This window comes from Podarcis tiliguerta, assembly GCF_965153285.1.
Source record: "Podarcis tiliguerta genome assembly, chromosome: 6".
NCBI classification, from domain to species: domain Eukaryota; kingdom Metazoa; phylum Chordata; class Lepidosauria; order Squamata; family Lacertidae; genus Podarcis; species Podarcis tiliguerta.
The window spans coordinates 30,967,961-30,984,515 of NC_139539.1; the positions used below are offsets into that span (position 1 = coordinate 30,967,961).

The window sequence follows — 16,555 nt, forward strand, 5'->3', positions numbered from 1 at the left end:
ACCTTCCTCACCATTAAAAATACACCAAGTTTCCGAGGCTTTACGGGGAACAGATTTCGAGGAGGATAAAATTAAAAGAAACCTTCACGGCGTTTCCCAACAGCCAGCCCCTCACCCCCTACGGAAAGTCTCCTGGCTTCCCCATAATAAATACGAGCTGCGAGCTGCCCCACAGGCACAGGTCACCCCTATAGCAGCTCCCGCAAATAGAGCTCCGTTATTACGCCCCTGGCGCAAAACTACCATCATGGCTACGAAGGAGCTTCTTCAGGCGCATGCCCCGCCGCCCCCGGCCAGACACGCTCCGCAAGAGCATCCCGGGGGGACTTGGATGAGGCCCTTTCGGAGGTGGCGGCGCCGGCATCGGATGAAGGAGCGGAAGCACTTTGAAGTTTGGCGGAAGCGGAAGCTCGTCCTTGAAGGATTATGGCGGCGCTGGTGAGGGTTGTGGTGAGTGAGGTTGGCGACTGCCTTTGCGCGCTGCCTTCGTGAGCTCGGCGTGCCGGCACCGCTCTCTCGGCCTGCAAGGGCCCGAGGGACAGGGCTGGGGAGGCCGGCTTCGGGCAGCCTCTCCGGCGCCGTGGGCTTGAACCTGCCAAGGGGCGCGGGGTGGGCGTGTGTTGGGGGGGAGAAGGGTCCGCAGGGGGCTGTCGGTGGGCAGCCCCACAAGCTGCGACCCGGTTGGCGGTGGGAAGGCTGAGGAAATCGGGAGCGAGGGTTCCTGCTGCCCATGGAAGGCTTTGCCCTTGGAGGCTTCGGCGAGGTGACAGACGTTGCCGTGGGAAGGACGAAAGCGCCGTAGCTACTTCTGTTGGGACCCGTCGTAGAAGCATCACAGGCCTTCACAGAATTAGGCATAAAATTATTAGTTGCATTTATATCCCACCTTTTTCTGCAGAGAGCTCAAGGTGGCACACATAGCCCCCCCCCTCAGTTAATCCCCACAACAACCCTGTGAGGTAGGTTAGGCTGAGAGATTGTGACTGGCCCAAGATCACCCCGTGAGCTTCATGGCTCAGCGGGGAATTTGAACCCTGGTCTCCCAGATCCTAGTACAACACTAACCATTACAATGCTTGTAAAGTAACTTCAGCGGCTGAGGCAGAAGCTCTGGTTGTATAACCAGGATCTTCAGCTCTTAATTTAATAGTCTGGCTCATGCTCTGTCATAATTAGTAGTACAGTAGTGCTATTTTTTAAATATTTGTAATGGCAATGGAGGTGGGCTCTGAGTCAAAGCTCTTTGCAGAGATGGTCTTGACTTAAGCGCCACATTTTTCAGCTCTGTTTTCACTGCACCATTTCATGCCTGGTTCTCTGTGTCTGTATGGCTTAAATCAGAAATGGGGCATACGTGTCAGCTGGAGAGCTGTATATCCTTCTGGGCCACCTTCTGGGAGCTGTGTGCCAGTGATGGAAAGGGCCAGAGGCAAATGTGGGGAAAGCAACACATAGAAAGTTTATATTTGTAAACACACACACACCCCTCCATTCAGGGAAGCAAGAAGCATTATCAGAGTTCAAATACACATTCCAGCCAAGCAAAGACATTTGGGGTATGAAACAGGGCTGGTGAGGTGTGAGTCTAGGGAGAGTCATATTTATGGCCAAGGCTCCCCACTCCTGGCTTAAACCTAAAGAACAGGAAGCTAAACCTCTTTTTGGCTTTTCTGCTTGGTTACTAGCAGCAGCCCTTTAAGTCTCATTGTCTGTTATAACATTCTTCTTATGGGCTATGTAGTCAGCAAAAGGGCTGGAACTGGAAGGGACATGTGGGTTGATTTTTCCAATCTTCTTTGACCAGGCAGGATCTTTTAGAAGTTAAGCCATGTTACCCTGATTATATAATCTAGGATATAATCATTATGTAAGAGAATAGCAGTGAGCAAGGTGTGGTAAGAGACACAATGTCTTGAGGCAGGAAATAATTTAGACACATGGAGCCAGTTATAATTTCCTCACTTTTGCTTGTATCAGTCATGTAGAATGATTGTGGGTCCTTTTACACTGGGAACCTTTAGTTTTTCTTCATATCTTTGTGATTTTAGTTAAGACTTCATAGTTCTTAGTAGAGAATGTATCAGCTTGCCTGAGCAGATACTTCTGCATGCCCATTACATATTTGAACTTCTAGCAGTATGTTACTTTGAACTATAATTGTTCATACTGAATCGTGCTGAGGAGATATAGAATCTTCAGATGAGCAGCACCTGTGTTTTTAAAGTATTATTCAAACATGGGGTTATAGGAAGGTGGGTGTTTGATAATGCTGGTCAAAATAATCATTGCTGATTAGTGGCTATTATTTTATAGACTCATCGAGCTGGAGTACCACAATGGATTGCATTATGCAGTGGATTGATACAAACGACATTAGCTCAGCAACAATGGGGCAGGATGCTCCATGGCACTCTCCAGGTACGATTTTTTTTTTTTTAATTACAAGAATGAGAACTTTGCTAGAGCTTATCATGGAATTAATAACTGTTCAGTTGTTTTCAGAGGCCTAAGAGAAATGCTTTGCAAATCTGTAGTGCTTCAAGGGTTAGTATTTCATAATGGCTATATATTGCTGCCTCTTAATAAAACTTCTGGAGAACATGAGTGTGAGAGTGTTCATCCCCTCATGTCCTGCTTGTGAGCTTCCCACAGGTATTTGGTTGGCCACTGTGGGAACAGAATGCTGGGCTAGATAGGTCTGAGAGCTGATCCAGCAAGTCTACTCTCTAACATTCCAATATTAACTTTCCATGGCTTGTATTTACTCTTATTTCAGGGAACTGAATAGTTTGAGCCAGGTGTGACTTGCCATGCTAGTATTTACCCTTTCTCGAGGCCCAGCATGATATATACAATATGGAACATTATTCCTCGCAAAACAGATGAAATATTGAGTGTAATTCTTTAGGCTTACAGCTCTCCTCAGTGGTTTTATGGGTGCACTAACTGGAAATGGTATCAGCCTTGTGTCAGAAAGACAGTCTAAAGGAAAGCTGTGTGGCTGCTCATCATTTGCTTTAGCCTATGAGTGCCTCAAGGATATGGGACAGTTATCAATATTTAAAATGGTCTGACATGGGTATTTGCTATTTGAATGTTGATGAAAATAGGAAGCAAATAATAAATACCATAAGCTCTATACCACATCCAAGCATATACAAAAAGTATTTTGGTTCAAAAGATAATGAAGAATGCAGACTTTTCAGTTTCATTGAGATAACTTTTACTGTAATTGTTCCCAGTTGCTGGAAATCACAAGAAGGCAGAGTGCTGTTGTGTGAAGATTCTGCTTGCAGATTTCCTATGGGTATCTGGTTGGCCACTGTAAAAACAGGATGTTGGAAAAGATGGGCCTTTGGCCTGATCCAGCAGGCTCTTCTTATGTTTTCAAGAGATTCCTGATGGTTGCAATATTTCTTAGGTTGAGGGTGTGTGGTGTCTTCAGGACCTTTTCATCTTTTCTGGTGTATGAAGCTGGTAAGTTTAGAAGGCCAAGGCAATGTAACTCTTTCCTTGTGTATTTGCTACTTTTCTTCATCAAAGTTGTGCTGTGCTCATGTGTATAATAAGCCTGATAACTTTGCAAGTCTCTGATTTGAAATTCTTCCACAGGGAAACACTAATGTGTAAGTTGTGTGCCTAACTGTATGATCCATTGTTGCCCTTCCATACTACTATTTTTTACGCTTGGTTATTTCTCTTTGTTGTTTTACCAGAGACGCAAGGATGGCCAGTCACAACTAACCCAAGTTTGCTGTGGATTAATACAAACCATTGGTACAGTAAAGCAGCCAAACAGAACACTTCATCACACAAACAAGGTCAGACCAAAGTGAAGTCTTGTATTTCAAAAATGCTGTCTGCCCCTATTGAACTAGGATTGTGGTTCTATTGGGGGGTTGGGATTTTTTGAGTTAACAGGTTTCAAGCAAAACTTTAAATGCACCGTCTTTGTTGTCTTATTATGCAGGAGAAGCATTAAATCCCAGAGTAATCTGAGGAAGTGACACCTGCTGAAACTGGCAGAATACTTTCAGTGATTCAGACAAATTCATGGAAGATCTTAAATGGCTATAAACCAGAATGCTAAGGGGTGAGATGGCACAAATAGGGTACTAAGTTATTCTGACTACTAAGATCCACAAGGAAGAAAAATGAGATTGCTTTTTATACTGCAATTTTTAATGCATTCAAAATCAGAGTGGGCAAATGATCTCTGAGAACTGTTTTTAGTTGCATCTTGCATTGCATCTTTTCTGATTCAGCTAATAGCTACCCAAAGCAATTCTTATGTCAACGTATCTTTATTGTGCCTGATGGTGTTGGTGATTTATTTGACTTATATCTGCCCTCTTACCAAAGGGGCCCAGGGTGGCAGGCATAGCAATGATAAAACATTTTTTTTTAAAACAACTAAAACTATTTTTTTAAGTTACAGGGGGGGGGAATATATTTAAAAGTTTAAAAATTCTTATCTGCTGATCTCATGGCTACCAGGCTGATATTTTAAGCAATTTTTTTTAAAAAAAATCCTGTAGATTTGCTATCATCAAAACCAGTCACACACACCATGGCATGAGCTATTTTTGCACCTTGGTAAATTCATAATGTACACTAGGTATAATCCTCTTGCCTGTTTGCGGGGAGATATAAGGCTAAGAATCTTGTCCCTAGGGTTCTACTGCTCCTTTTTCTAGATTTGGAGGTGTGCAGTGGAAATGACTTGGCTTGTAGTCTGTTGAAGCCAGCCATATGGCATGGGCCACATGTATCCCAAATTCCTTTGGTGTGTGAAAGTCCGTATGCTTTTTATGCCATACTCTGTGAGGAGGGTTAACAGACTGGGAGAATAAAGCAAAAGAGGGAAGGAGACTGAATGACGAAAAAGTTGTGAGCATTGGTGTAGAGCAGGGGAAACACTGACATGGAAGTGCTAAATTGCAGTTATCAACTAAGCCAGCTTTGCAAAAAAATATGTGTTTTTTTTAAAAAAGACACAAAAATGGTTTCTTGCTTGTCAGCCCACATGTACCTGCACTAATAATTTGCGGCACTTGGGCTTGAAACAACAAACCCCAGAAACTCTTTAACAATAGGCACAACTTGCTGTTGTGAAGTTGCCTGAAGTGAATAGTGAATTCTTCCTCTCCATACTGGGTGAGTGGTTTCTCAACAACCTGGAATAAGCATAGCCGGTACTTTTTAAAAAATTAAAAAATATCATCTGGCTAAACCTAATCTGGAAAGTAGTTTAGGAAGTGCTTGAGATGCAGTTACAAAATTTTGGTCCTGAGTATGTCCATTTTCACTCAGCTGCCTCTGAGACATTAATTGTGACTTAGGTTATCTCACATGCTAAGGGCCCTGCATAGTAATTCAGATACATAAGCTGTTAAATATTGCAGCAGTTTCACAGCAAAATGCACACTGTATTTCACTTGTTCATCTGGTTGAATACTTTTTTTAAAATGCCAAGTTGGCAAGCTTCACAGCTGGAACAGGCCCATATATTTCTCTAGTCCCACCCCCTCACCTTTCCTCTTTCCATAATGTATAGAAAATGTCAGATGTTAACTTCTTACTCTTTATGAAAACATGAAAAGTGTTTTCTATCTTGGTGACAGGGATGGGTGATGTTTTTCAAGCCAAGGACTGCATTCCCTTGTAGCTAACTTTCTGGGGGTTGGTGTCAAAAGTAGGTGAGGCTACAGCCATTCAGTTCATTTATTTTCTCATACACCTCTACAGTGGTGCCTCGCAAGACGAAATTAATTCATTCCGCGAGTTTTTTCGTTGTACGAGTTTTTTCGTCTTGCGAAGCACCACTGCATTTAAACACTGACAACGGCGGGGAGGGGCGGGGAGAAGCAGGACAGCTGCCGCAGCCGGTACCTCAAACTCACCCGCGCCTTGTGGCCACCGCGCGACGCGGCTGCTGGAGGGCGGCAGGGCTCAGGAGCGCGACTCCAGGGAGAGAGAGGCGCTGGTGGCAATGGCTCTCTGAGGGGAGTGCGCGAGGGGGGTGGGCAGCGGCGCGAGGCACCAACCGTCAGCGGGAAGGTGGGAGGGAGCCGGAGGAGCGGGGAAGCATGCGTGCAGTGCGTGTCGCCATGACACAAGAGGCAGGGCCGTTTCGTCTAGCGAAGCAAGCCCTTAGGGAAATCCGTCTTGCGAAGCACCTCAGAAAACGAAAAACCCTTTTGTCTAGCGAGTTTTTCGTCTTCCGAGGCATTCGTCTTGCGGGGTACCACTGTACACAGGCATGCATTACATTCTCTCTCTCTCTCTCTCTCTCTCTCTCTCTCTCTCTCTCTCTCTCATACACACACACACACACACACACACACACCCCACACTTCACAATCACATGCCCTAGTTATTCTCTCACACACCTATCCCCACACAAGCATTTGTTCTTTTCATATTGTCTCACATCAGATCTACTGCCTTAAGTTAATCTATTCCCCCATCCATATTGTAAACATAAGCGTGGGCATATTGTCATCCACTTCATAGGTAAGCTGTGGGGTGCAGGAGGGGACAAAGTGGGGCTGGTAAGGGTAAAGGGCCAAGGAGAGGTGTCTCAAGGAGAGTCAAAGTCCTAATAGAGAGGCCCTGAGGGCCACATCTGGCCTGTGAATCATAGGTTCTGCCCCCCCCCCCCGACTTATGATTTGTTCACCTTGGGGGGCACTACAATAATTGTCTGAAGAGGCTCATATCTACAGTAAGAAACCAACATGGGGAATTAAGAAATGAGGTGTATGCCTAATTGTAGAGCCTACTGCTATGATTTATTTTCATAGTTTTGTTGTTGTTATTGGATCTTCATTAGGAAACCCTCTAGTGTGAGGGCCATCCATCCAGTGTCCTTGATGCCTGTCGAAGACTACTTGGCTCAAAGAGATGTACCCATGGAGTATCTTCACAGAAAAAGGGAGCAGTATGGGCAGGGGCAGGGCACTTCATATGTACACTTTGTAAGTGGCTCAAACAGCAGTTGCTCCAGGCAGCTGCCAGCATCAATCCACCATCTCCTGCAATGACAGTAGCAGAGCTAGCTGTTGAAGACACTTTAGTCAATATGTCCACTAACTTGTATGACAAGGTATTATCAGGATACTTTAGTTTATTGTTCATTTTAATTACTTTTTATTATTTATATATATGTTTTTAACTCTATTCTATCAATCATTTAAATTTAATATTTTAATTTTTTTGTGAGCCGTTTTGAGATTTTATTACAATCAAATAATGTAATCAAATAATATATAATATAAATAAAATTTATTTTGTTAAATAAAATAAATAATTGTTTAGGTGTACCATTTCTAGAGGGTAGATATGGGCAATGTCTGCTTTCCTTACCCTGGAATTGCAGATCACATGTGACTATTCATCAGAAACACTTGTATTTCGGACCATCACACGGCTTCACATACTGCCATATCCTCTTAAAAAACAAATAAATGTTCTTGTGTGCTTTGCTTACATGCCAAAGGGAATCTTTGCTGCTTACAAAAAAGTCACCATGCTCTGTTGTTCTTGTTTTTATTACAAGACATGAAAACAGATAAAATGTATCTCAAAGCAGATACATTTGAACTGCTGAATATCTTTATACCATATTCTTTCATGCCTTTCTTCTGAAACGGCGCCCCTGAATCGACTAACTTCGAAAGACTCAAAGTCCATTATGGTATTTAGACTGATTAAAAGAGACCTCAAGAGTTTGGGTAGACAATTTAACTGAATATTCTTAAAAGAGGAGTCTATTCCAGAATGCATTATCATATGTGCTTAGTGGACCTGCTTAGTGGCAAACAATTTGCTTCACCTTTTTTCAGGTCTGAATTGAACCTAAGGTATTCTCATTTTCACTTGTGATAGTTTAAGGCTTATAAAATTAACAACTGTACAGTTCTTAACAGTCTTCTAGAAGGAAGAGCATATACAATGAACTACATTTCAGAGCCCAGTTCCTTTTACACACACGTTAGAAGGATTTTTAATGAAGTTCTTGTATGCTGCTATTAGTAGGCAATATAATGCTAGTTTTAAAGGGACAAATACGCATTTAACAGTAAAAGTTGTTAAGATAAAACTTAACTGTACAGGAATAATCTATTTTGTGAGATCTTCCATCTCCGATTGTTCATTTCAGGGTTGTGAAAGTAGATTTAGACAGCGATCAGCAACCTCTCATCCTGACTTATAGCTATAGGTATATCCATGAATTTGTCGAATCTTGTTTTTCATGTTGCATATAGTGCTTTTGGTCATGGATTTTGGTCATGGATTTCTCTATTTCTTTAAAGCGCCAGCCTCACATTGGCTTCTTCAAGTTCATGTAGGCATAAATTACCTGGTTAATTAGAACAGGAAGGCCAAATGTGTTGCCAATAATATATTATCTCATAGGGCTGGACATCATCTTATTTCTCATAGGCAACTATGTGGCCACATAGGCAACCATGTGGCCTTCATTCCTAACTCTCTTCAACTAGTCCAGCCACCAGTTGGAACACAGAGTTACTGTTACTGTTGGAGACCATGCTCCGTGGTTTTTATGTGTTCCCATGTTAGGAACAATGGTTGTTTTTTTAAGGCTTAAGAATATTATTGAAGTGACAAAGGTAATCAGAAACATTGTTTTTATTGTCATGTAATGGCTTTGATTTCTTCCCAACAATGTGGAAAGATCATGTTTTCCCACCTCGTGGGGTACACTTATCCCATCTTCAGGACTACTGGAGGTCCACAAGCTTGTATAACATGTAAATGTGATATAGAAGCATAAAGTCTAACACAGATGAGCCTACGTTGCACAGTCACTTACACCGCCAAGGCTACACAGACACCGGCTTTCACATTTGTGTGGCCTGGTCAAATAGGACCATGCATGTGGCAGATAGGCATGGCAGCCTCCACCTCCTACTCCAGATTGGCCTGGCCTGGACAATACCTTTCCTCCAATGTGCGAAGCATCCTTTTTAGCTTAATGTAGCTTTAATTTGCAGACAGTGCTTTGGTGATTAAGATGTGACTCCTGTTAACACATTTATTTGCTTTTATTATAGGTTTTTACAGCCAAAGACTCCCCTCAGCCATCTGAAGAGAAAGTAGGTGCTTTCACGAAGATAATAGAAGCAATGGGTTTCACAGGACCACTAAAATATAACAAATGGGTAAAAAATTCATCTTGTTTTCAGTGGCTCTAAATCAGGAAGGACTACCAGAATAAAGTAGTTCAAACTTCTGCTTACAAGCACATGTCTGAATGTCTTTTACGGTGCAATCCTATGTATGTCTGCTTAGAAGGAAGTCCCACTGAGTACAGTAGGGGCTCACTCTCAGGTACACACCTGTAGGATTGCAATGCTACTTCACATTTGTATCTGAATGGCTAAAAGCTTGTGTATGTGTGGATTTCAGCCAATTATAGTGGACTGGCTGGACATTTGTGTCACATTTTCTGGTGGAACTACCATCTGATTTATTTATTGATATTCCACTTAATCACAGAGTCTTACAGAAGCTTTTTCTTATTATCAATATGTCTGACGCCCAGGGGCTCAAAGACACTAAAATTCTTTGGGTGAAAAAAGGCCAAATGAAGTAAAAATACATTATAAACATAAAATATGTCTAAAACAACAGCAGAGCTCATATCTCACCTTGAATGACCTGTCTAAAAATACATTGAAAGGATGGGGTGGGGGTGTACACAGTGACTTGCTAAATTTGTTAAAGAGGCTGGGAAAGAGACAGTTCCGGGTGTGGTGGTAATGATATCTCTTGAGCTTTGTCCAAGAGATAGATTTATCTTCACCCCCAGCCCCTGGAATGCTCCTCTTCCAGTAGGAAATGCACCAGCTGCTTTTGTTTTGAAGCTTTATTTTTAATTTCAGTTCCTTTTAGTCTTCTCCTGTGTGTGTATTTTATTTTATTAAAAGATTTATAGACCTCCTTTCAGGGCAGTTGCCATGACAAGGCAGTGTACAGTGAAATAACACAATAAATATAATATAAAAAGCACTGCAGTAAAATTTTATCCAGATACAACAATGAATCAAAATTAGATTAGATGAAAACATCTCAAGAGCATATACTGATGTTACACAACAAAATAACTGTCTGCCAACCCATCTCTACAATCATTGATTTGATAAGCCTGTTGATCTTTTAAGATGTTATTACTTGAAGATAAGAATAATGCCACTGGCATTATTGGACCACTTCTGCTGCTGGCCTGGCACCTTAGTAACATGGAAAGTTCTCAGAGGGCCCATTTCTAGTAATGACCCCATATACCATCCTGGGCCCTGTGAAATTTTGATCTGGCTGGCTTGGATTGCATCATGATTTTATGTTGTATAGACATGGATGTAGCTGAATCTATAAAAACTGACTGACAGGGCAGATGGTTTGGCTAGCATACATGGGATTCCCTGACTCTCCCAAACATTGCATTCCATAGTAAGCACCAACAATAGTGTTCACAAGCAAGCCTACGGTCACTTAGTCTGACGTCTGGAAATGATTATTCCATCACCTCTCTTGGATTCATTTCATCCACTAACTATCCTCACTGCTTAAAAAAAAATCTGCCTCCTTTCTGAGCCCTCCAGATACCAATTTCCTGGGATTTCAACTACGTTTTTAAAGAGAACTAGAAAGTTGTACCTACCTATGTCTAGTGTTATATCAATCAAAAGTACAGTTTATGTTATAGTGCTTCTCTTCAGTACCACATTTGACCCTCCTGCCCATGCTGTCAAGTTGGAATTGGATGTGGTATACTGTCAAACTGCCTATGGCATTGGGATGTGAAAATGGGGGTTTTCACTAAATTAAGCATTTCTATAACTGTCATAATCTTCCATGTAGTCAAAATACTGTAAACATTCCTGTAATATGGAGTTGTTCAATCTGTAAAATTAAATACTATTTCTTTAAAGGAAGGTTCTTAAAAATAAGTGGTAGATACTTATTTGAGCTGGTCTTCTGGAAAGAACTAAGAATCTTAATAGAAATTTATTTGTCATTGTCCGTATATACACAGTATATACAACAACGAAAATCAAACACCCACCCAAAGACCGGCTTCACATACACATTTGCACGTACCTCCAACACTCTCATCCCATTCAGACACAATCTATAAAACATACATAATCCAGAATATAACATGACCTATTAAAAGCATAACATGACCTAAACCCTATCTCATTCCTTCCTACTCCCTGCTTGCTATTTCTTACAACTGGCCCTGAGATCTTATGAGAACTTAAAGCTTAGCTTCTACGCTTGCACCAACTATCAGAAATTTTACAAAGGCAGATGGAAGCAAAATCTAGATGCTTGCTGTTCTAATTACTGTACTTGAGGGAAAACTTGGTGGAAGATAGTTGGAATGTTAGTATGGTGTCAGAGTGCAACAATACTTTGAGAGGTTATTCGAAAGAAAGCGCACTGAAGTTACTTGTCAGTTATTACAGTTCCATTTGGGATTAATTTTTCCAGTTCCATAACTCTACTACTGAACTTAGTAGTAGAGCAAGAAGTCCCTATACAGTGGTACCTCGGGTTTATGAACTTAATCCGTTCCGGAAGTCCGTTCTTAAACCAAAGCCATTCTTAAACCGAGGCATGCTTTCCCTAATGAGGCCTCCCGCCGCCGGTGCCCTTCCACCATTTGTCTACCATTCTTAGACCGAGGTAAAGTTCACTAACCGGAACACTACTTCCGGTTTTGCGGAGTTCTTATACCGAATAGTTTGTAAACAGGGCTGTTCTTAAAATGAGGTACCACTGTATGAGGTACCTGCTTGCTGTTACTGTGACACAGATCACGGTACAGGTAATGAGTATAGGCATTCTTTTCAAGATCATTCAGGACTTAAAATGTAAGAACCAGAACCTTGGATTGGGCCTGGAAATGAACTGGCAGCCAGTGCAATTGATACAATATCAGTGTAGTATGTTCTGACTATACCCACCTGTAACCGGTTGGTTACACTTTGTTCCAGCTGAGGTTCCCCACCCATCTTCAAAGGCAGCCCCATGTAGAACATTACAGTAGTCCAATCTGGATGTGACAAATGCATGAATGACTGAGGCGAGATCTGACCTCTCTTTACATAGGGTTGCAGTTGGAGTACCAGCCTAAGCTACCATCACCACCAGAGCTTTCCCAGACAGCAGTAATTCCGGAAATACCAACTAACTGCCAACTGATCCTTTAGGTTTAGTGCAACAGTGTCAAGGACAGGCTGAAAAGCTCTATACAAAGGTGTCTACTGTCCCACCCACAGTACCTATGTCATATCTGGATTAAGCTTCTCCCTCATTCTCCCCAAATGGTTTAGGAGCTCCACAGTCTCCTCAGGATAAGCTTGCAGAAGAGAAAAATGACTTCTCCCTGTGGCTTCATATAGATAATTCACATAGCAATATGTTTTAGATATAACTTGAGTTATTCTGCCTGCCTATCAGCTACCTTGATTCCATTGTGGTGTCTGGTGACTTAGTACACATGGATTCTTTTTTTCCTTCCTTTGCAAGTGCAGCTTAAATTCAGGGTTCATGTGGAAAGGAATATTTTTTTCCTTAATGGAGCCAATCCCAGCAATTATTGAATTTGGAACCAAATTTAAAATGTGCTAAATACAAGTCCCATTTGCAGAAGAATGATCAGGAGTGCACTCCAACACTCCTTTTTGTTCTTTGTAGCCACAGCTTTACCTTGATGTCAGATGCGTGTAGCTGAGGAGAATTGGATTTACATACCAAATGAGGACCCCTGGCAGGCCTGGTTTGCCCCATGGGCCAGATGTTCCCTATGCTTGCCCTATAGGAAGCTGCCTTATACCAGATCAGACATTTTTGGCCCATATAGTCTTGCATTGCCTCATCTGACTTATATTGGCTCTCTAGGGATGTTGGCCAGGGTCTTTCACATTACACACAACCTGACACTTTTAGCTGGCGATGGCAGGGATTACATTTGGGTTCTTGTTTCATACTAAGCATGTGTGCTTCCACTTTTACTGCCAACAACACAGGGAAAAAAATAAGAATGTCAACTAGTTCACTAAATAGCACCTGGATTTCTGGGTGCTTCTGCAACCTTGTGAGATGCAGTTTAAATAAATACTTGGCCAATCAAATTGGAACTAAAGAGCCCAATCTAGATTCTGGAATATAGCATTAGGCTCTGGGCTTCTAGCAGCAGCACAAAGGGACTCCTTGTGCTTTTGAATCCTTTGGCTCTAGTTCTAAAAGAAAAAGAAAAAAAGGTCTACATAGCACAGGAATGCCAACACAAGGGGTTTAAAAAAATCTGGAGTGGGTGGAGCCTGAGCTAATGCCAGAGCACACTTTTGCTGTAGTGAAGAAGTGAGTTTTGTATTTCAGCAACTGAGTCAGAGGTTTTCCCATCTGCTTCTCTTGCACATCTTGTGCTTGCACTGCAACAAGTATAATAGGGAATAGAATGGGGCTGTAACTTGTGGGGTGATTTGCCTAAGGTGAAGATCCTCAGTCCATCTTTTGTATACATGCATTCATTGAGCCTAGTACTCAAAACTGCACAGAGCATGTGCTCCTTCACATGTGCCATATATTCTCTGATAAGTTGTCACTGTGGGCTCATTCAGCTTATTTTCCAGATGATCTTTGTTTTCATTATAATTTCCTTTATGGGCCCTTTGAGGGTCTTTTTCTCTTGCTGCTTTTGGTTTTCCCCAGATCTGAGATGGAGGAGTATTGAGCGTCCTGCTCTTTCTTTGTCTTTATTTTAACTTTGCAGAGGCTCACCAGAAACCTGTCTGGAAATTGGCTTGCAGTCTCCTACACTGTTGTTGGTTTTTTAAAAAAACTGGTCTAGACAAGTTGGAGTTCTTAGAAAGGGGAAGGGTTAGGATTAGAGGACCTGAAGAACTAATTAATCAATTGCTATAATTTTTACTGCCCAAGAAATTGTTAGTGTAAATAATAAATTGGTTAGTCATAATTTCCTGGACTGAAAAGAGATGGTGGCGACTAGCCAGTATAAGTTTAAGAATATTGCCAGCCCAACATAATATCATTCTGTGGCAGGAAAATCCAGTAAACATAATGTGTTTCTTGACTTAAGAACATGGAACTGTGTCAAATCTTATTGGCGGAGTAGAAAAAAATATTGGCTGGAATATTGACTAATGTGTCAATGTATAAATGGTATACATGAAACGAGACCTTGGAAGGGCTAGTCTTAGAAGTGAGTACAGTATGCAAATATTTTTTCATTTATGAACTTGCTCATCAGATCTCCATATAATGGAACGAAACAGCAAACACATTAGAAAACAGTATTGCTCATGATTGTCATTAACAGGAATTTAGATGGCCTAAATGTGTGAAGAGCTGAAATGCATGCAAAAAACCTTGACAGATGTTGATAAAAATGGTGCACTGCTGACTAGACAGTTTGAGCATTTGGAGTCATCGATATGATAACCCAAAAGTTAACTTAGTATTTTGGTTTGTTTTCAGTATGGGAGAGTGCTTCACAGTTAAATAGCAACAAACATAGCACAATAATATAAGTATCTCAGAAGACTGAAGGCCATCTCCACAATTATTTATGCAAATGTTTTAAGATAGCCAGACTATTTTATTACAGTCCCTAAACAAATGTATAGTTTTGATAGCAGAAGAAGTGTATTTGGTGTGATTAATGAAAACTCTCACATTATGCATGTTGTTGAGTACTAAAAGCAATTGTTTTTCCTCTCCAGAAAATCAAAATAGCAGCCCTGCGAATGTACACATGCTGTGTGGAGAAAACAGACTATGAGGAATTCTTTAACAGTAAGTTTTCCATCTCTCATCTCTTATTCACTTCTATTACATCCCCACCCTTAGGTTATGGAGGAAGCAGGACAGCCTGCAGCGTGGGTTTAATGCTCAAATTTTGCTTATTTCCTTATAAGTGTGTATGCCTACACTTATTTCTGCCTGTTATAAGGAACAGTTCTTATGAAACAAAGCCTGCTATACAGCCAACATATTGCATATTTAAAAGGAAAAGAAAGAGGTCATTCATATCCAACCTACTCTTTTAAAAAAACCAAATCTTACCAATATGAAAACACTAGTCTTCACTGTCACTGCAGGTAACCTAGGCACTGAGTTTCCTGCCCTGTTGCCACTCCTGTATGCTCAACTTGTTTTTCAACCATCCTATGATCCTTTAATTATTCGAGCACAGAATGGAATGTGAAGCCCATGTTTGGAAGAGAGCTATCATTAATATGGCCCTGCAATTAATGACTTGGCTGTTAAACAAGAGAGTGGTTTTCAACTAATAGATCAGTGTATAATGAGCAATTGAGTGGACAACCAGAAATCATTAATTCATTTTTCCTCACCTTTCCAGTTTATAACAGAATCAATAAAACCACAAAACTAATGAAGTAAACATGTAAAATTAACCAAGTTGCAGACAATTCAGAAAGTGGTGAGATGTCACGAGAGAAGGTGCCATATGAATCTCTGAAGATACGGAGTTCTAGAACAGTTGCTGTAACAGAGTTTCCCCACATGTTCCCACTAATCATGCTCAAATGGGGTTGGGAGATGTAAGAAGACCTCTCCCAGTGATTTGGGTGGATTGGCAAGATTGGTAGAAGGAATTGATCGTTTAAGTATTCTTGATGTAGGCTGTTTAGGAAATCTGCTAGGTCAGCTTCTCCACCCCATCTTAAGTCATGAAGAGCAAGGATCAAACGCACAAGTGGACTACACCAGTTGGGTTCATTATAAGTCTTTGCTTGCTGCCACTCTCATCCCTGTAGTTTTTTAATTAATCGAAGCTCCCAGAAACTAGAGAGCCAATCTGGTTCTCACTCATAAGAGTGGATATTTGGGAGTGATAATTTTGAGAGTGCTAATCATTTCTCCATTCCAGAGGTCAGTTACAGCTTGAAGGAAGGGAGCCATAGTTCAGTGTTAGAGTACATGCATCCCAGTTTTAGTTCTTGCCATCTTCAGGTAGGCCTGTTTCCTGTCTGAAAGATCTGCTGTCAGTCAGCATGCAGACGATATGGACCAATTGTCTGTGGCTGAAAAGGGAGCATTCTTTGACAGAACCACCACTAGTCACAGCTGAGAAAATCCCCCAGAGCCATAGGGATACAGTGGGGGTTGTCTTCCTCCTCTGCGGAGATGAGAGGTCGCAGGACACATTTTAAGGCAAGTATATTAATGCTGACAGTTCATGATCTTGGTATTGCATTCTTATGTTAACACCTTGCTCACTCAAATACAGCATTTGTTGTTTATTTAAAATGTTTATATGCTTAGCTGTGATTCCTGCATTTAGCTATGACTCCTGCATTGCAGGGGTTTGGACCTCTCAGCTCCACAATTCTGTGATTCTATGATTCTCCAGTTTAAGAAAAACCAAAGGTGATTCTGACAATAAAATAGCAAATAAAATTAAACTTAAATGTACATTGAAGCAATAGAAGCACAGGAGAGTATTAAGTCTAGCAGAACCATTGGTTTA

General features: G+C 41.3%; 2 protein-coding genes across 6 annotated transcripts in view; one reads left to right on the forward strand and one right to left on the reverse strand.

Annotated features, from left to right (window-relative positions):
- Nucleotides 1-16,555, reverse strand: part of CEP250 (centrosomal protein 250) — a 132,578-nt gene that overhangs the window by 67,461 nt on the left and 48,562 nt on the right. The window lies entirely within an intron of this gene.
- Nucleotides 186-16,555, forward strand: part of UQCC1 (ubiquinol-cytochrome c reductase complex assembly factor 1) — a 40,664-nt gene continuing 24,294 nt past the window's right edge. Inside the window, exons 1-5 of one of the 4 annotated variants that reach the window (XM_083444137.1) lie at nt 186-450; nt 2,314-2,418; nt 3,717-3,821; nt 9,081-9,188; nt 14,784-14,856. In XM_083444137.1, the coding sequence (XP_083300263.1) occupies nt 427-450; nt 2,314-2,418; nt 3,717-3,821; nt 9,081-9,188; nt 14,784-14,856 (415 nt within the window). In that variant the 5' untranslated portion in view covers nt 186-426. Of the gene's footprint in view, nt 451-715; nt 764-2,313; nt 2,419-3,716; nt 3,822-3,975; nt 4,094-6,835; nt 6,981-9,080; nt 9,189-14,783; nt 14,857-16,555 lie in introns of those variants that run through there. The other 3 variants (XM_083444138.1, XM_083444136.1, XM_083444139.1) reach the window with 3 other exon arrangements.